Source organism: Notothenia rossii (assembly GCF_949606895.1).
Source record: "Notothenia rossii genome assembly, chromosome: 1".
Classification (NCBI taxonomy): domain Eukaryota; kingdom Metazoa; phylum Chordata; class Actinopteri; order Perciformes; family Nototheniidae; genus Notothenia; species Notothenia rossii.
The window spans coordinates 44,123,808-44,145,150 of record NC_136912.1 but is presented as its reverse complement, the minus strand read 5'-3'; the positions used below and the strand labels follow the sequence as shown (position 1 = coordinate 44,145,150).

Genomic DNA, 21,343 nt, shown 5'->3' with positions numbered 1-21,343 from the left:
TGTGATTTCCTTTTCAATTCCCACTCCCACGTCATGTTCCCGGTCATGAGTCTGCTGTTTTGGTCGGGTTCTCCACGTTTCGCGGGATTTTAATTATGTCACTGCTTTTGGCTGTCCTATCCCTTTTAATTTGGAGCAGCACTGGGGGAAGTCCCCAGGGGACCGGAATATCCCGTCCATTTCTCCCAACCCCGGTTTTACCAGGCTGGGGAACGTGCTCCTCTTGCAGTCCGCTGGGCACGATGTTGAGCCCCCTCTCCCTCTCTCCCGCATCTGTCAAGTGCGGATCTGTGGACTTGGACTGATCGACCTAAAAAGGGTGGAGGTGTTGCAGTCTATGTTAAATCGAAGTTTCATGTAACAATTATTCTCTCTAAATCACTGACAAAACAATTTGAACTTTTGGCTCTTGACTTGGAAGTATCAAAAGCGCTCCATATTACTGTTGTTGGTTGCTACAGACCACCTTCAGCTGTCAGCAACGCTTTACCATCTTTAATGCAGCTTTTGTCCAGTCTTAACTATACTGAAATTGTCATTGTGGGTGACCTTAACTGGAACTGGCTGCTACCAGAATCTGATGATAAAACATACTGCAATTCCTTAAATCTCTTTCAGATTGTTGGCAGTCCCACTAGACCCAATCTGAAATCTCCTGAAAAATCCTCCTCTATTGATCTAATCCTTACAAATGCTTCTCATAAATACACCCCTGCTTCTGTATTTGCAAATGACATCAGTGACCACTGTGTCATTTCCACGGTACGGAATACAAAAGTCCCTAAGACAAAACCCCGTATCATCATAAAGTGTGATATGAAACATTTTGTAGAGCAGGGGTTTTTCCACAACCTTTTTCTATTTGATTGGGACAAAATCAATCTCATTGCAGATGTTGAAACTGCCTGGACATTATTTTATGATGGTTTTATTAAAATAGGTGATAGGCATGCCCCCTTAAGAAACTACAGAGTAAAAGGCAGAGACAATGCATGGTTCACATCAGATCTTTCTGATTTACTACACGAGCGCAATGTGGCATGGTCAAAAGCCAGGAGTACAGGTCTTGAGTCACATTGGCTGCTCTTCAGGCAGCTGCGAAATGCGTTTACCGTTAAAATCAGAAATGCCAAAGCGGATCATCTCCTAACTGAAACTTCAAACAACCTAAATAATCCCCTTAAATTCTGGAAAACTATTAAATCGTTAGCTGGAAACAAAAATGTTATAGAGCTTCCACATTGCATTGTGAAGGAGGACTCAAAATCTCTGATAAGGCAGAAATGCTTGGTTGTTAAATGAACATTTTATTGCTTCTGGTTCTCTGTTTACCTCGCAGAACATAGCTCAAGGAGCCACTGATCGCTCTGACGGTGGTATCTGGGAGGGTGAACCGTTTAATTTTATTCCAGTAACAGTCTCAGAGGTGCATAAAGCCCTGAAAAGTTGGAACCAAGAAAATCCGCAGGTCCTGACAACCTGGAGCCGTACTTTTTAAAGTTAGCAGCTGATTTTGTAGCTTTGCCCTTGGCTTATCTTTTTAATCTGTCCTTGGAGACAAACGAAATTCCCCTTATTTGGAAATCTGCTTTTGTTCTCCCACTGTTAAAAGGGGGTCACCCCACTCACCTAAACAACTACAGACCCATCTCCAAATTATGTGTTTTAAATAAAGTACTGGAATCACTGGTCAATTTCCAACTGAAGGAGTTTTTATCAATAAATAACATTTGATCTGAGTTTCAATCTGGTTTTAGGAAAAAACACAGCACTACAACAGCTCCCTTAAAAAGTAGTAAATGATCTTATTTACTTCTTAGACAATAGAGAGCATTGCACAGCACTTTTTATTGACTTGTCAAAGGCTTTTGACACAGTGGATCATGCCTTACTGTTACAAAGACTTGTTAGTATCGGTCTTTCAGGTAAGGCTGTCTGTTGGTTCAAGAATTATCTTTCATGCAGATCACAGTGTGTGCGGGCAGATCGCTTAACTTCAACATCTCTTCTGGTATCCAAGGGTGTGCCACAGGGATCTGTTTTAGGAACATTGTTATTTATTATTTACATTAACAGTCTTAATAACAATGTTTTGAATGCAAATTTGCATTTTTATGCTGACGATAAAGTTATTTATTGTTCTGCGTCCACCCCGAAGCAGGCTCTTTGTCAGCTCCAGAATGCTTTTATTATTGTACAATCCAACACGTGTGATTTGAAACTTGTTTTAAATGCTGCCAAGACAAAGCTAATGATGTTCTCGAAAGCAAAAGCCAAGGTCTTGAACCTTCCTCCTATCACCACCTTGCAGGGGACGGAGGTTGAAACTGTGTTGCAGTATAAGTATCTTGGAATTATAATTGACAATTTGCTCTCTTTTAAACCACACATTGTGGAACTCTTGAAAAAATTAAGAATAAAAAAGGTTTTTTCTTTAGAAACAAGTCTTGTTTTTCCTATGAGACCAAAAAGAGACTAGTGTATTCAACCTTTCTGTCTGTGCTGGATTATGGAGATGTGGTTTATATGAATGCATCTTCTCAGTGCCTTCACTCGCTGGACACCGTCTAACACGGTGCACTGAGATTCATCACAAACCTCAGATCCTTGACGCACCACTGCAATCTATACACTCGTGTTGGATGGTCTTCCCTGACCACGCGTAGACTGAAACATTGGCACATCCTTATATATAAGGCTATTCTTGGTGCTCTTCCCCCTTATCTAAGGATGTACATAAATAGAAAATGCACTGGATCCTATCGGCTTCGCTCAGAGAACTTTTTCCTTTTAACTGTACCAAAGGTCCGTACTGAACTTGGGAAAAGGGCGTTCAGTTACGCTGCCCCTCAAGCTTGGAACCTGCTTCAAACTGAGCTGAAACTCAGAGAGCTGGTCTCATTAGAAACACTCAAAGCAACTTTAACTGACCTCGAAGCAGGCCGCTGTGTCTGTAAATGCTTTGGCTAAACTTGGTGTATGACTGTGTTGTGATTGTGTGTTTTTTAATTGTTTGTAACTGTAAAACTGTGCTGTTAACATTCTTGGGCCAGGACTCTCTTGAAAAAGAGATTTTTAATCTCAATGAGACCTATCCTGGTTAAATAAAGGTAAAATAAAAAAAAAATACTTTACTCTGACATGTTCCCGGTCATGTTCCCACTTTATTTTTTCATGTTCCTGCTGCAACAACAACATTTCCTTCTGCTGCTAAAACGAAAGTGCACTAGCCTGAAAAAGAGGTTTTAACAAAACCCCCTCTTCATTTGCAGCAAACACTCCTGTCTCACTTAATGTCGACACTATAGAGTCTTCAATGTTCTCTTTCATCCTCTTATCACCGACAATAGACACAGAGAAATGCTCAGCAATCAAGAGCATGTTCTCTTGAAAAAGTGCCAAGAGACTCCTGAGACGGAACTTTAATAAATGCCTCCACGTCAGCCATATTAATTTACAGTGACCCCTCACCGGAACACAACGCCGGACCTTTACGCCGAGAGAAGGAAAAAACCCAAAACAAACCGGACAGACACCACAACGTTTATATGCGTCAAAAGTGGAACAACACTCATTTGTGACCACGGCTAAGAACAACTGACAAACCCTGTCCTGAAATATAATACAAAACAAATCAAAGCCTCACAAAGTAATCTAACCAGTCCCCAAACAACGATCTGAAATCTAATGTCCTTCCCACAATGAGCCGAAACAAAGAAACCGGCCGCACACGCGCTCCCAACAAACTTTATACACGCGCACCAACTCCCAACACAAATCTTATCTATCCGTTGCTGTATCACAGCGACGAGCCCCCATCTGTCATGGCCTGGCTCTTGGCCATACCAAAAAGCAAGGGAAGGACAAGAATATGTAGGAAAAGGTATTTATTAAACAAAACTCAATATGGCCAAAGACAAACAAAAAGGCAAGGCAAAAAAGAATAGACGACGCTGCTTTCCGAGGTCCGGTCCTCTGGGGGGAGAGAACGCTCCAGGGACTGACTCAGGCCTTTTAACCCTCTGGTACCAGCAGCCAGGTGTCCTTAATCAATGCTGATAGGCAAAAGGGAGAATATTTAAAGGGCCACACACACAACAGGCGATAGCAAGGCAGGGGTCGTCACAACTGTTAAAAATGCTGAATTCTTAGTGACTGAAATAAAGAAGAATTTGTGCTGTGATCTAAAAACAAGAGACTCACGTTTTTTGTTCACATTATAAAATGTGATTACATCACATGGTATTAGAGGTGCAGTTATATGTAAGATACAGTGATGGGGTTTCTGTCAGAGAGAAATCTAAATGTGGTGATGGGAGTGATCATAATGTATCTCTGCATCTCCTCCATCTGTCTCCCCTGCTCGGGTCCTCTGGGTTCAACTCATCTTTTCTTTCATGTTCTCACTTTATCCCCTTATCTCTATCTTTTTTCAACTTTTTTGTCTGCCTCACATTCCCACAGCACTGGCAAACCAGCGCACCTCCAAAGTGTGCCGTGTGCAGCCTGCTTGACCTTTACGCCCTGTCCACTCTCTCTTCAGCCCCCTACTGTAGTTTCCAGGAAGAGAGATCCATGTCTAAACAGTGGAAAGAATAAAAGTCAGTTAATTCAACCTCATTACGTAAATGCTCTCTGCTCTTATGACCACAGCTTTAAATGACACGAGTAGACTCTGATCGATAGCGTGCTGTGGGAGCATGCCTACGTCATCAGATTCGTTTACAGAGAGCGGTGAGGAGGTCCATGAAAGGAAAAGGAGAGGGCATCTGACAAGTGAAGCAATGAAGAAGATGAAATGTTCTTACCCACACAGGCTCCGCCCACTTTTGTACTCTGGGCAATATTCTTCTCCACTACACGCCCACACACACCCAAGAAATGTGCATATATGTAGTTAGCTACTTGAATGTGTACAGATCACACAGTTTATAATGAGAATATGCTACTGTCTGTTATGCTTTTAGTTTTCTGCAATCAGCAAATTGCTCACTCACGGCTTCAGGTAGTTCAGTGGTTAGAGGTATCCACAAGTACAAGGGTTTGACTCCCCAGCCGGACGAAGTATAAAGCATGTCCTCCCCTCTGTCTCCCCCTTCAACACTGCATCTTGAATAAAGGAAATCTCTGGCCAACAAAATACTTACATTTTTTTTTTAAAAACACTTTGTTTATATAACTAGGGTTATACTATAGAATCTATGTTCATAAGATATCAGTTCCTGCTAGAAAAGATGACTTTTGTTATAGACCGTGGTTTGTCTGTTGGCTGTCTTCAAAGCCTCCACTGTGCTCCAGCCACTGACCTATGACGCAGAAAGGCTTCCTGGCGAAGCGGACGCGTCCCTGCCACCCTCTGTAGCGACAGCAGCATCCTGCAGACCAGATACGCACAATGTACTCCAACCCAAACACCACGATCATCACAAACTCCTGTTCAAAGACACAGAAAAACATGTTTTAGACATGAGGTAATGATGGTAACAGAATATATACAGTATGAATGTGGTTTGCATTACATCTGTTATTGTCAGTGTGGATTGCAAATACATACTCAGATGTTATTTACTATAAATATTGGTACATTTATACTGACCACTATGGCAACATTTTTCTAAACTTTGTCATTCATGAGACGTAACAACTTGTGAGTGCAAATCGTAACATCCAAAACATTACAATTAGGCTTCAAAACCTTGTTAATGTCTCAGTAAATTGGCCAATGCCACCAAAAAGAGAGGTTTGGTCACTGTGTTAGCGGTTAGCTTCAACGGATCAATATTTTAGGATTTTTTTGGGCAGTCAACCTTGGTAGGGTTTCTTTGGAAATAATATATACTTTGTTCACAGTCTGCTATACAAGAAGGTCACAGCTTTTTACATTTTGTCAGAATTTTTTTTCTATGAAAGTCAATACCATACTACTCTACCTTAGTACAGAGCAAAAGATATGCACAGTTTGCCTGTGTAGCAGTGTGTTACATGTATTGTAAATGAACCATTCATCTTTCTTTTGAAATTAAACACAGAGTTAAATGAAAATGTCTGCTAAAAAACACACTATAACACGACAAGTGAATTACATTTGTTTTGAACAAAAACAAATAGTTTGGATCTAGATCTTTGAAAAGTAATCCTAGTTCAAGAATTGAGTCAAACCAAAAGGGAAAAACTTGAATGGATTATTTTTCATTAAAATGGACGGCAGGTTGAATGGCTTGGCTCCCATTAGAGTCCAATGGGAGCCAAGCCAGGAAGATTTTGCACTGTCTAATGATTAGACATTTCAAGTGAGTAAATGAGCGACTGTATAAAAAGGCAACCTTTGGTCCAGGCAAGAGGCTTTTGAAAAACATGTTGAGTTTTTTTGAAGCATCTTCAGCTTTAGTTCTCTTCTGTCCCAAACTCTTTCTTAAGGTAACGCTGAACTCCATTTAGTGCACTTAAGAAAAGAACAGTTCGAGGGTAGACACTTAAACAATAGAGGCAATCATCTAGAAGTCTAGGTCTGCTATCCATTAAAGAGAAGGTGAAATCTGAATTCAGTACTTTCAGTTATTCTCACTCATTTTTGTGTATTTCTTTTTTTAAAACAAGCTCAAATCTCTCTTCCTTTAAGCAAATTGCACATGCTCTGGCACATGCACTGTGTACAATTGGCACAATAACTCATTCTAAATGAAAATGTCAAACTCTTTAAAACGTCTTACATGTAAAAGCCATCAAATCAAAATGATCCTTACACATTTTTTATGGAAATACATTTATATTTCCTATCAATATCTTTGCCATTGTTTTACATATTAAGGATGTACAATTTATTGGATTTTGCTACAAGATTTGTTTGTTTTTAGCATGGTTGTAATTTTGTGGGAAGCTTTCTGTTCCCTGTATTTGATTTTACATAAGCGTTTGGTATAACTGCTACATAAATATTACTAATAATAATACATCTATTTCAGTAGAACTAATTTGAGACACACTTTACTTCCTATACGGAACAAATAAACTGAGGGGGCCGTGCTAGGGCCAGTGAGAGACAAAGGAGACAAAGTGTTCAAGATTTTAAAACGTTTAGATTGGCACAAAGTCATATCGCAAAAAAGAACATAAAATACTGTCGTAAAAAAATTGTGTAAATTACTGTGTTATCATTTGAGTGGAGATACTTATTTGTTGTTCCTTTGGCCCAGGTTAAAGCACAGTCTGTTCTGCAACATTATCACACATTGTATTCAAAGATTCTTCTTTTGGACGGGGTCACAAGGGGTTTGATTCTCAGTGTTACAGGGGCCCCTGTTGGCCCTCCCAGAACCGCCTATCGCCATTCCACACTTTTATTCCCGGAATAATGGAAAAGGCTTAGAAACAGCTTTAGATTTGAATACCTAACCCTAACCTTAATTCCTAACATACAGTATTACAGTTATTGACAATTGACATTTAAAGCAATAAAGCGCAGTGAAAGACACAACAAAACCCAAAAATATTACTTTACGTTACTATTTTATTGGCAGGGCTTATGCATTGGTGAGGCCGTCGTTTGAAATGAGAAAAAAACGATGAATATTAAGGAAATAAAAAACTAAAGTGGTATTTTGTTGATGGAAAATTATTTTTGGCTGATGATGTGCATTTGTACCAGAATGAGGAGGCAGTAGGAGGAGAAGTCCTGATGAGCCGGGATGGTGGAGAACACAGAGAGGACCAGGCAGCTGAACACCAGCACAAACCTAAACAGAACAACAGAAACACATCAATACAACATACGCACAAAACTGTGATGACATCAATGGCCTGACCTCTGAAACAACCACAATGATCATCAGATGAAATCCAAAATGTACCAAACATCATTTCCACTGGTCAGAAATGTGCTGTTGATCACAGAAATGTGCGCTGAGGTGGAATTGTCCGCTTTATTTCCCCCTGTGACAGACTCTTGAACCCATTCTGGCACTGAGGGACGAGCAGAACACAAACAACCTGGCAGCACAATCACAGAACCTATTTCCTCTCCGCAGTGAACCGTGAGGCCGGCCATTATTCAATTTCCTGAGATATCAATTTAATCATGCTTGTTTGTGTAACATGATTTGCAAGAAACAAGCACTTAAACTGCGGCTATTGGAAAACAAGCAACATCCGACCATTTCCACACTCCTACTGTCGCTCCCTACGCCAGGAACCCGTAGCCTGCCATCTCCGTAACCATAACATTTTTTTTTTCCATCGCGTAGATCTTCCAAAAACACATCGTTGTCTGAAATAGGAGCGAGGGGTTTAGAGTTCCGGGGGCAGTTGATGCTAAACAGTGAAAGCACATCTGTGTTTTATCATCCCGGATCTCCTCTTGAGCCTGCTGGTTGACAAGATCGGTGCGTATTTCTCTTTCAAGGACAGGCTTTAGTAGATCACACATTGGCTTGCATAAGCAGTCATGTCCTACTTCATGTTTGTCCAGTAGCATACAAATCATTGTAATTGTCACCTTTTTGCTAAGCATTAACCTTTTTGCGTCTAAATATGTGGAGAACTTTCACTTTCAGGCAACTGGTGTTTCGCCAGTATGGACAGAAAGAACTGTGATTAAGTGCAACTCCAGTCATTTGGGGGGGGGGGGGGGGAAAGACCTTGCCTAATGGTTCTACAAACCAGAGACGAACCTATGTACCGAGCACAAGGACCACATATTGGGTTTGTTCTGTGCCAAAGTTCCTTTGTTGAAGAGAGTTAAATCTGGAGAAAGAGGGGTGGATCCTGTAAATGATGGCTGAACCCCGGTCCTCTGCAAGTCCCAGTGAATGGGCTGCAACTGGATACAATGGATAGATGATGCACTCTCAAATGAGACATACTTTGTCATTACTGCTCCCCAAATAAAACAGATTGTAACCTTGAATAGAATTACGAATGATATTTGGGATAATCTGAGTTCACAACGCCACAACACGTATCATAAGAATGTTGTCGTTTTCGGGCATTTTATTACTGAAATGTTAAATATTATACCTTTATGTTGATATAGTGAACTTGCAATATTTGGTAATCGTATTTCTGTCAAATCTGTCAAGTATTAATATTCACTCTCTTTTAGCTCAATCTTTGGTCTCCAACACCTCCTGTGGATTATCTGCCTCTTTAGCTGCTACATGTTGTACTATGTTCACCAGCTAGCAGCTAGCTCGATGAAAGAGTTCGAAATAAGTCTTTAAAGCCTGAACAAAGGACCCAATCAGGATTACATTCTGTGTTTGAAAGGCGCATGTGTGGAAATGGTGGGTGTGCAGAAGGGGACTGTGCTTACATGACCCCATATGGGCCCTATTTATCATCCAGAGAGGTCAGAGGTCGACATTTTATATGATTATACCATTTTCCTAGGCCCGTAGATTTTCCTCTTGCTCTGTGAAAGTGAAATAAAAGCAAGTATCAAAAATGTGAGGCTTGCTCTGTTGACATTTCTAAAATGTGATTAACTGTACTTTGATTTGAGGAAAACATCTAGTGACAAGCATTGTGGCGCTGAGATGGGAAAAGCAAGCTCCTTGTCACCGGTACACCTACGCCTCAAACACTTACAAGGTTGTCAGACCGAAAATTAAACAGTGACAATCATCCATAGCCAAACTTGCGGTTCCAGTCTGAATATATTTACTTGTAAAGGGGATAGAGAATTATTGAAAAGCACCCTGACAGCATCATTAAGCTCTCAACGGAGTTCACTAATGAATCCTACAAACTACAGTTCTCATCTGGCCTCTGTCTGTCACAATGCCCGGATATCACAGGCGGCTCGATTCATCTGGAGTGTGTCGCTCAGCACTTCCAGCAGAGTGTTCGCTCTTAACCTTCCAAACAGCCACTGCTGTACATGAAAATTGCTTATATATTCACACACACACCGGCGCAATAGCATAGAGACGTCTGTCCATCCATCCACCCACTCACACAGTCACCTCTTTCAAATGCGTCCTGCATTCACATACAAACAGAAAAAGAGGAGTGGGAAGTGGTGCTCTCATTTACATAATTGAATGGGTTGTTAGACTAATGGCAAACCCTGCAGCAGTGTTTTATAGCCTATTGTACATCATCATTTCAAATTCAATGGTGGATAAAAACAGTCACGGGGTGTCGCAAGGTGAATAAAAGAGTAATATTATTACATGTTCCGAGTATACCAATATTCCAAGTCTGATCATTTAAAATTCAATTCCTATACCGGCTGCTTTTGTCACTATTTCTTTGTTACAATGATCTATGATCTACAATGTCAGTGACCTGTAGACCCACCTGCTGACGGTGTTTCTCAGTGTAACCATCACTCTGACGTTAGTTTGGTATTTAAAAGGGGCTCGATCGCGCTTTTTCAGGATTTTCCTTTAATGTACTGTAGTGTTTTATATAAGTTTATGTGCAAGTAAATGGTCTGCAAAGGCTACAATTCTACAATTCTGTTTCCCACACACTCCCCCCCCCCCCCCCTGCCTGAGACACCTACATTGGACTCCTTTGTTTACTTCCGTAACATAGTGACATCACTATGCAACACTCAGCTTTTATTGTCTAGCGCTCCAACATATTGTACGTGATAGGGGCGGGACATTTGCGACACATCTATGGTTGACCGATCACAAGAGAGCCAGCTAACCAATCAGAGCAGACTGGGCTCTGGTTTCACACAGAGGGTGAAAAGAGGTGCTGCAGCAAAGGCAGTATGAGCAAAATAAAGAGCTTTTTGAACATTGAAGCATGGACACATGTCCCACTAGAGACACTACATACTGATATACACCTGAACATCAGCAGGAGAGGACTCTTTAAAGTAGAGACACTACATACTGATATACACCTGAACATCGGCAGGAGAGGACTCTTTAAAGTAGAGACACTACATACTGATATGAACCTGAAAATTAGCAGGAGAGAACTCTTTAAAGTAGAGACACTACATACTGATATACACCTGAACATCAGCAGGAGAGGACTCTTTAAAGTAGAGACACTACATACTGATATACACCTGAACATCAGCAGGAGATGACTGTTTAAAGTAGAGACACTACACACTGATATACATTTGAAGACCTGAACATCAGCAGGAGAGGACTCTTTAAAGTAGAGACACTACACACTGATATACACCTGAACATCAGCAGGAGAGGACTCTTTAAAGTAGAGACACTACATACTGATATACACCTGAACATCAGCAGGAGAGGACTCTTTAAAGTAGAGACACTACATACAGTACTGATATACACCTGAACATCAGCAGGAGAGGACTCTTTAAAGTAGAGACACTACATAGACATACTGATATACACCTGAACATCAGCAGGAGAGGACTCTTTAATGTACAGACACGACATACTGATATGAACCTGAACATCAGCAGGAGAGAACTCTTTAAAGTAGAGACACTACATATTGATATACACCTGAACATCAGCAGGAGAGGACTCTTTAAAGTAGAGACACTACATACTGATGTGAACCTGGGAATGAGCAGAATAGGGCCCCTTTAATCGAGTAATGATGATGTAATAATCTGATTGGGTTTCTTCATGTCAGGTGTAACAGAAGAAGCTCTGTATTTGTCCTGATGCTGTCCACAGTCCTGAAGATACATTCTCTGTTGGTTGTTGAATGTAATTCATTATTTCACAGTCCAAGACCGAGATAAATTATTTTCTATTCTCTGTCAAAATCCACTGACATTGTTTTTTTAATGCTAATCTTGACACTTGTGGTTTAAAACTACATGTCTAAAAACACTTTGATTGTAATGAAATGTGCTTAATACTCCGACATTCAAAGCCACCCCATGATGATTTATAATAACTTTGGTGATCCCCTGATGTTTTAATCTATCAAGTTTAACTAGTCAAAATGACACTTTGTGCAACACTATTACCGATTACTATGTGATTAATATTTGCAATGTATTAATATTTGCACATTTATATTTTTGTAAAATATATATACTTTTATAATACTGAACATTTATTGTCACTTTTCAAATGTATGGCATGATTACACTGTTAGTCTTGTCAATAACACATTATAAAACGGACAAGTCAAATCAAGCAATCTGATTGGTTCTTAGCCGTGATATACTGAGCGTATACCACGGGTAGAATTGTAAGTTACTTTTCACAACTAGTCAGTATCCCTCCGCGTCTGAGAAAAACAGTATACAGTTGGGCTGTTTGCTTTTCAAACTGGAACAAGAAAGCAGCGGAGAAGTAACGGGGCAGAAACCCTCCTTTTTACGCAGCGGTCCAGACATAGACATCAAACGGCAACACATATTCAGTGTGCAGTTCCTTTGGCATTAGGGCAGGGATATCTAGATACTTTCCAAGGTTTGACATAATGAATTGTGCTACTTTTAAAGCAAGCAACGATGTTTTCAAATTTGTAATCAAAGAGGTCCGCAAAAACGCTATCGACCAATCAGATTGCTTGATTTGACTTGTCAGTTTTATAAATATATTTAAATTTCTTCCGTTACGAAACAAACTTGCAAAGCATAAGATGGAAACATTTAAGATTAATTTCGACCTCCGGGGGGGTCTTACTATGGAGGAGTGGCTTGAGCAGTGCCTATATATCTCCAGAAAAAAAGCACCCAAACGACGATATATAGAATCTTGTAGAAATCTATAGAATCTTGTAGAAATCTATAGAATCTTGTAGAAATCTATAGCATGTTATAGAACATAGTCGCCATGCTAAAGAATTATATAGAATACTATAGAAATCTCTAGATCATTCTGTAGAATACTATAAATTTGTACTTTTCTATAAACTTCTATAATTAAGACAATAACAATCTAAAGAATTCTATAGGAATGAACCGACTCATGACATATCTATAAAAATCTATAGAAATCTGTAGAAATCTCTAGATCATTCTGTAGAATACTATAAATGTGTACTTTTCTATAAACTTCTATAATTAAAACTATAACAATCTAAAGAATTCTATAGGACAGAACCGACTCATGACATATCTATAGAAATCTGTAGAAATCTGTAGAAATCTATAGCATTCAAAGAAAACATGCAAGACATTTTATCTCTGGTGCAACCTACTAAATTCTATAGAATGATATAAAATTCGTCTTTAAATTGGAATAGAGAAAATCACAGTAATCTACATCATTTTGTGGAACTGAGCTGCTTTGCAAAAGCTGTACGGGTAGATCCCTTTGAAATCGTTACAACTGTACACTGGATTATGTGCCCAATTAAATTATGTAAATATATCTATCTAAACAAGTTTCTATGATACAGTATTCTATAGAAATTTTATTGAGAAAAACAGTGATCCACAACACTTTATGAAACACATTTAATAATCTGAAGATTTTTTATATCATTCTACAGAACCAGAATTATACCAAATAAATACTATTCTATACAGCATATATACCGGTAGTTGGCTATTATACCAAATGCTGGATATCCATATATTTGCACAGTTTTGAACGGACTTAATTGTTGCTTATATGGGGATATACAAACAAACAAAACAATAGAGTCACTATTAATGCATTTATTACAATGAAAGGTTCACCCTGTACAATATCTGTACACTGTTGACAGTTGGCAGTTGGCCACCGCGCTGCACTGTGGGATATGCTACATCTGAATTTTGAAATTAAGCACGAACGGACCGGTACCAGAGAGGGAGCTGACGTTAACTGCATTAGTCTGCAATGACCGGAATAAGGAGCACATCTCAGGTATGTGGCATATTTTATGAATGTATGGATATAGAGTATCATAATAACTCTCAGATAGCTGAAATACAATATATGTGTTGAACAAAAAGCAACAGCACAAGATAGGTGGCGTTATTGATTAGCGTGTTACAGGGCAGGGCACTTCCGCTTTGTAAGTTGCAGTAAATGTGACGTCAGCAAGATTGATCTATAATGTCGCTATATCGCTAATTATTTGAACCATTATGTTTTAATTATATTAGATTACTTGCTAGCTATAGCGCTTGTTCTGGCTCACAACGTTACGTTAGTAGCTATATATATATTGAGATTGAGTAACATTAGCAATTAGCCAGCAAGCTAAATAAGGTGGTTGGTGTGAGAGCGGGAGAGAGAGAACGTTTGTGTTTTGTTTTAATAATACTACACACGTTCGGACCCAGTTCTAACTTGCGGTGTGTGCGTGGGTCTGGTCTGTGTGTGTGTGTGTGTGTGTGTGTGTGTGTGTGTGTGTGTGTGTGTGTGTGTGTGTGTGTGTGTGTGTGTGTCTGGTGGGTGTGTGTGTGGATAGGTGTCGTCAGTGTAGCTATATATATATATATATATATATATATATATATATATAGCCTAGTTAGCTGGCTAGTCTTTTACTGCCTAGTTGCAAACGTTAGCAATGTGAAATGCAGTAGATTAACGTAATCATTTACAGTATTTCGGCACTTTCAGAAAATACATGCAGATGTACGTAAAATAAAGAGTATTATCCGTAATTAAATATGTAACTCGTAATATAAAAGTGTATTACTATTATAAGACTTTAAGATATTTCTTTGTAATTTTAAGTTAAACTTAAAACTGTAAAAAAAAAGCGTCAAATAAAAAAAACGTAAAATGTAAGTAAAACATTTTTACATAAATCATTTTCTCAATATTCCATTGACTCCACCACAAACACAAAATATCCAATGTTGAAACAAAAGTAAATAAATATGTTTTCATTCAATTCCTAACTTACTATATTGTAAACATCTACAGTTGACAATATCATTAAACAAAATAAAAAGCATAGAAAGTGGAGAAATCTCTACAGGGAGGACCAAGGTTTAAAACACACACTGTTATTTACTCAACAATAAGTCACAGTTATCCTTGTTTTATTTGTGTTCTGTTGTTGTGTTTTTTTTTTGCCATTGGTCAATATACAGTAATAAACCTTAGTTTTACAGTATAATGTATGGTTTTCGGATTCTGGCCGACAGCCAGAGCTACGGCCCTTGAAATAGAATTCAGCCAGAACACGGCAGACAAGTCAGGCATGTTTGGAATGAGTCCACAACACTCCTGATTGGTTAATATAAACGTCATCGAAGAAATCTGCCAATGACAACTGTCCGCGCCTCTCGTTCACATTTAAAACATCCACCGTCAGTTTGAGCCAGTTTGAGCGGGTCTCCTCCTGCTGGAGCTACAGCTGTCTGTCTGTATGTTTGCTGCAGGAGTGTATGGATTAATATCAGGATCGTTTTACACGTTAAATATGAGCATCGGGACGTCAACAAAGAACAGAAGACTTGAGATCTGGTGAGTTCTGCAACTGTAATGGGGTGAAACATGTATTTAGATAATCCTTAGTTTGTGAATGTTTTATTTTTTATTTAAGGTTACGTTTCTTCTTCTAGTTAGCCGAGTTTCTTCCCGTTAAGTTGGTATGCATCATTAATAGGTTGTTAAATGTTAAGAAGCCCTGAGATGCTGTTTCTTGCAAGATGTTGTGCGGGAAACCTAGCTTAACAGGTGGCTGCTAACGTTAGCTTACAGCTTATTGCAGTGCTGCCTCCCCACCAGGCGCGCCGGATTCATTTTAGAATTGGGGGGGCCAAAAAAAGTGCGTGTGTATGGCCCAATCCCAAACTACGCCCTAGACACTCCCCCTCCGTGACGGACTGAACTCCGTGGAGTGACACATGAGGCTCCCTCCTGTCAGATGGAGGGAGTAAATACAGCGGCAAGCTTTGGGACAAACTCCCCTCTCTCCGGCAGAAACAGGAAATGCCGTAACGGCTACAACGGTTTCAAATCAGCATCTCTTTGACAAAAAATGTAAATGAATAACTCAAATAAAACTCCAAACATCTTTAATTGTGTTACTTTTTTGTAAAGCCCTTAGTTTTAAACCTGATGTTTATAAGCTTCTTAGTGTTTGCAACAGTCTGTAAATATACACAATTTTATAATAAAATGCACACATTCACCTTTTTCTAGACTAAACACAGGTATGATCCTAAGTAAAAAAAAAAATGAGGTTATCATGAGGTTGTTAACATCGCAATTTATCACTATCGTTTAGTGGTTTTGCAAAGAATTAACCACTCTGTTTTTGTACCATTCTGCGTTGAAGTACCTTCTCTTTGCCCAAATAATCTACTAGCGGTCTCCTTTTTTCTGATAGTTAGCTGTACAGCTTTAACCGCCTCAATGTCCCGACAGCAAACCTCCATGCAGTTGGAACCAGCCTGTTTCGGTTCAACAACGGCGGCGGTGGGGTCGGCGGCGGTTTTGACAGTTTCTGCGGCCGCAGATCGCGCTGCTGCTTTTGGGTTCATCTGGCTTCGCTGTTTGAAGAAGGTCCAGCCTCCGGAGATGTGGTAGTCAGGGATGTGACCTTCCAGTTGTTAAATTTAAGTTTAGATTGACCGTATTTAGTTTTCTTCTGCGCTGGTTCTTCTGACATGTTTGCAAGTGTATATATTCTTTATATCTCTAGGTTAACGGCTGACACACACAGCAGAACAACGTAACAAATAAAGTAAACAACGTAACAAATAAACAAATCTAAGCTTTTTTATTGGTTGTAATTTACATGGAAACATTTGAATGGTGTGACAATGTCCTATTTGATTGGGTTAACATGTACATATTCTTCCTGTTATGTCTGCCTGCTTTATTTTACCTAATGCAAAGTGACCTGCTCCATCGAAATCGTTCGCATTGACCCGAAGACACATTTTGATTCCTAGCTTTCTAATGAGATCAGGATTGTTTTTGTACTCCAAATATTAAGCAAAATATGTCACATTATATAATGACTGTTACAGAGTCATCGTTTTGAGAAAAAGGCCTTTAAAGTTTTCTCTTCTCTGGAATCCATCGATCTGATTGATTATTAGCGGAGCAAATGATCAAAAATACTACGGAGGGAAGATATTTTCGTTTGGATTACTGCACTCACGGGAAACACCGGCTGTTGTTATGCCTGTTGTGACGTTAAATTACTCAGTTCTCCGCTTGTAATTATGCCATTACAAACTTCAAACCTGTATTTATCATCTGCATTTGCCGAAACAAGTTTAATATTCTGAAAGCCAAGACTTTGTTTATTTGAAATCAGATGAAAACGAACTGTAACGGACCCTGCCGCGTTATCTATGATTACTATGCCTTACATTCATAATTTCAGCGGGAGGGAGGGGGAGCGGCGCTGCGGAAGAGCAGAGTGGCCAGTGAGAGGCGAGCTGTGGTCTTCCCTTTACAAGCTTAAAAAATGCGTGTAGCTAATGAGATTGAATATATATAACAATACAAAATAACAAAATATACACAGCTAGATCAGATCGCGTTTTAGATGCGACTTTAGAGTAGAGGGGAATTATTGAAACGGGATTTGTACAGTGTTCCGCGCCGCGTGTATATACGTGTGTGTTTGTGTATTTTTGCGTTTGTGTGTATTGTGTTTGTTTCCCGGGGAAAAGACTCACGAGAAACACCGGCTGTTGTTATGCCTGCAGTGACGTTAAATTACTCCGTTCTCCGCTTGTAATTATTCCGTTACAAGCTTCAAAGTTGTAGGCCTATTTATCATCTGAATTTGCCGAAACAAGTTTAATGTACTGAAAGCCAAGACTTTGCTTATTTGAAATCAGATAAAAACAAACTGTAACGGACCCTGCCGTGTTATCTATGATTACTATACACCTTACATTCATAATTTCAGCGGGAGGGAGGGGGAGCGGCGCTGAGGAACAGCAGAGTGGCGAGTGAGAGCTGTCATCTTCCCTTTACAAGCTTCAAACATGCCTGAAGCTAGTGAGACTGAATATAACAATCAAAAATAACAAAATGTACACAGCTAGATCAGATCGCGTTTTAGATGCGACTTTAGAGTAGAGGGGAATTATTGAAACGGGATTTGTACAGTTTTCCGCGGCATCTGCTGCTGCGAAAATGTGGGGCAGGGCTGAAAAGTGGGGGGGCCAATGGCCCCCTGGCCCCCCTGCTTCCGGCGCCCTTGCTCCCCACCCTCTCGTCTCCAACACGGGAGAATTACACAAACATGCAGCGGGGTGTCACAGTGTTGTCCAAGTTTAATGTAAAGTTTCACAGCTTTCTTACAGCGGAATCTAGTTTGTTAATGTTCAGTAGCCAACAGCTAGCATAGCATAAAAAGCTAACCGCTAACGTTCGGCTAACTTGCTAATTAGCTCTGCTGTATATATTACAAGCTAACATGACTAGCTAATGTCACACTGTGTGAACTAGTTTTTGTATTAATACTATATATATATATACACAAGGTGGCATTGGTGGGTTGGCATGATGGGACAATGTCTGGCCATAAATAGCAAATGGAAGTTAAAAACTGGTATTATTCACAATAAATTGAGTTGATAAAACACTGAAACACAACATTAGGTGATAATATATGTATTATGGATTTACAATCAGTTATAAGGGAACGCTCAATGTTGACCGGGAAGGCACAGGTAGTTAACAGGAAATGAATACACAAGGGGGGAATGCTATTATGAAATTGGTCGTTTATAGTTTATAGCATAAAGAACATCTGATTTAATGTGAGGTAGAGAAATATGTGTATATAAATATGTAATTTACAACAGCTGTAAGATACTTGAAAATGCACTTTGAAAATGCACCTTGAAAAGTGCTTGAATTTGATTTTGGAAAAGGTGTAAGAACCCTGAATATGTGTGTCATTTCGAATCCAGCCAAAGTCCTGGGGGCTTGGTGTCCAGAGTTGTGAATCGATATCTTCCTTCTGTTGGTGATTCAAATTTTTCTGACGGGGCATTTTATAGCTAAACATTTAACAACTAGCACTCTCAAAGCTGACAGTACTCTGTGTTCACATTTCCCAAATGTGTAATAGTGGCAAATATTGATACAGACTATTTCAATTAAGTTTGTTTCAAGAAATGGTCATCCTGCTTTTAAGGACTTTCCAGTGAATCATAGTGTCCTTTTTCCCTGTTTTTTTGTTCCACCCCAGATGCACCAAGGATCGAGCTGATTACTGCCAATTTGGAGGAGGATTGTTGTCCGGTGATTGACTGTCATTCACTGAACTTTACTGGTGCGGTATGTTTTGATTTGACTTAGTAATACACTGTATATATATATATATATATATATATATATAATCTGACACACAAGCACGTGCACACACACACACACACACACACACACACACACACACACACACACACACACACACACACACACACACACACACACAGTAGTTTACATATTAAAATGTGTATTTCATTTAAGGTCTTTACTGTAATTCTACAAAAAATGAATCATTAAATGTTGTGTTTAGATTGTACTTCTATAGGTTTAACATTACATACTGTCTTTAAACATTAAATCTAGACAAACACTGCAAGCTAAGGTTTGAAATGATTTAAGCTGTTTACAGCACTTGCTTCCAAAATAAAATGGTTATTTTACAAACTTGAGCAAGTGTTAGCACTTTACTTTTTCATTATTTTGCAGAATCTATAGTAAAATCCATAGGTAAATTCTATAGAATATCTTCAAACATTCTATAGTGTTCTTCAAAGAAGTTCTATAGAAATGTCCACAGATTCTATAGAATATAGGGCACAAATGCTATAGTATTCTACAGAATAGTATTCTACAGAAAAGTTCTATAGAAAGCATCCATGGGGTTTTCTATAGGATTCTATAGATTATTTTCTACAAAAAAACCATCTACACAGTATATCTTTTCTATAGTACTATATAATTCTAAAGATTATTTCCCAGAATCTATAGTAACATTTCTATAGTATATCCGCAAAAATCCTGTAGTATTCTACAGACAATTTCTATAGAATTCGTCCATAGATTTTTCTATAGTATTCTATAGATTTTTTTGCTAAGGGGAGCTACGTGAAGAGCAGGTAGACCAACCGGAAAAGTACCACCATTCAAAAGCTTTCTGATGTGGGTCTTGAAACAAAGCAGAGAAATTATGAGCATTAGTGGCCACAGGTGCGAAAGCTCTCTCCAGAGCTACTGGAAGCCCAATCTCGGGGACTGGAGAAAGTGGAGTAATATTCTCGCCATGCAACAGCCAACAATCTCAACCTATAAAAGTTACCGCGTAAGTATTCTACTGATGCTGGACAGTTTTTCAGTGGCTGCACAATAAACGGCAACATACAAATGAATGTAAATAAATGGGCCAAATAATGGATCAACGCTCTCTGTCTAATATGTTCGCTAGCTGTTAGTGTTGTTGCATAGCAACCACCTCGCATATGTTTCGTGCAGAAGGCAACGGAGGGACTATTTTATTTTGAATATCATTATTTACCGTTTTATAAAAGCAATAGCTCACTTCAGGCCGTGATATATGCTCATTATATCACAGCTAAGGGGCGTGGTTCGGCCCGACGCCCCTTATGTGTAAGAACATACAAGCAGGTCACACAGTATAATCACAAATACAAACTCATTGTTTTTATTAAAGAGTCCAGGCTGCATATGTGTTCTCAGCCTTGGAGAAACTTGACATGTTTTAGGATGTGTCTGAACCTCTCTTTAGTAGTTCATTAATAAAACAGATATTTCAATGTGTGCCTACTTTGTTCATGAACTGTTGAGGTTAATTTCAGTAGTTAGTGCTATAATGTATTTACAAAGTGTGAAGAGGAGGCGACTTTAGAATAGGGAACCTGTTCAGGTCAATTAGAGTCAAACTACTAGCTTATTGGTTATGAACAAGACTTCACTTTTGAATAGGGAATATATTCTTAAATATAAATACCTAATTTTGAGTTATTTAGACAACATTAACACTTATAGTTTCATGTCTTGTTACATAAGAATAGATCACATTTGTTAAGTGTTATTATGGGAGAATTACTATTCTTGTGGTACTACTGCCTTCTTAGACCCATATTGAGCGGTGCATATTAAGACCAAAACTCATGTACAACAACTTCCTTACTTGCAATGAATAAGCACTAATTAGAGGGTTATTGAGGAAAAACTCTCAACTAATGGCTTATTATTTGTAGAATATGGTCATGCAGAATAAGGCATTAATAAGTGTTTTATAATGACTAATAAAGAGCCAATATACTGCTAATATGCATGTTAATTAACAACTAGTTGATGGTGAATTTGTGTACCTTAATATAAAGTGTTACCAAAGATTCCACCATGATGTGGTTACTTTTTAACCTAGCGTTACCTTTTTACTTCTGAAAAATGCATTTACGCTTCAAAAATCACCAAGTGGTGTTAATATGTGGAAATTATTCTGCCGAACAAAAGGTGCAAGTATCATAAGAGATGCAGTT

General features: G+C 38.9%; 1 protein-coding gene across 4 annotated transcripts in view; it reads right to left on the bottom strand.

The window, feature by feature from the left end:
- LOC307041121 (potassium voltage-gated channel subfamily KQT member 5-like) overlaps positions 1-21,343 on the bottom strand; it is a 198,743-nt gene that overhangs the window by 37,725 nt on the left and 139,675 nt on the right. For all 4 annotated transcript variants that reach the window (XM_079684450.1, XM_079684449.1, XM_079684452.1 and 1 more), the window contains exons 2-3: positions 7,643-7,733; positions 5,307-5,433 (exon numbers count right to left, since the gene is read on the bottom strand). In XM_079684450.1, the coding sequence (XP_079540576.1) occupies positions 5,307-5,433; positions 7,643-7,733 (218 nt within the window). The remainder of the gene's footprint in view (positions 1-5,306; positions 5,434-7,642; positions 7,734-21,343) is intronic.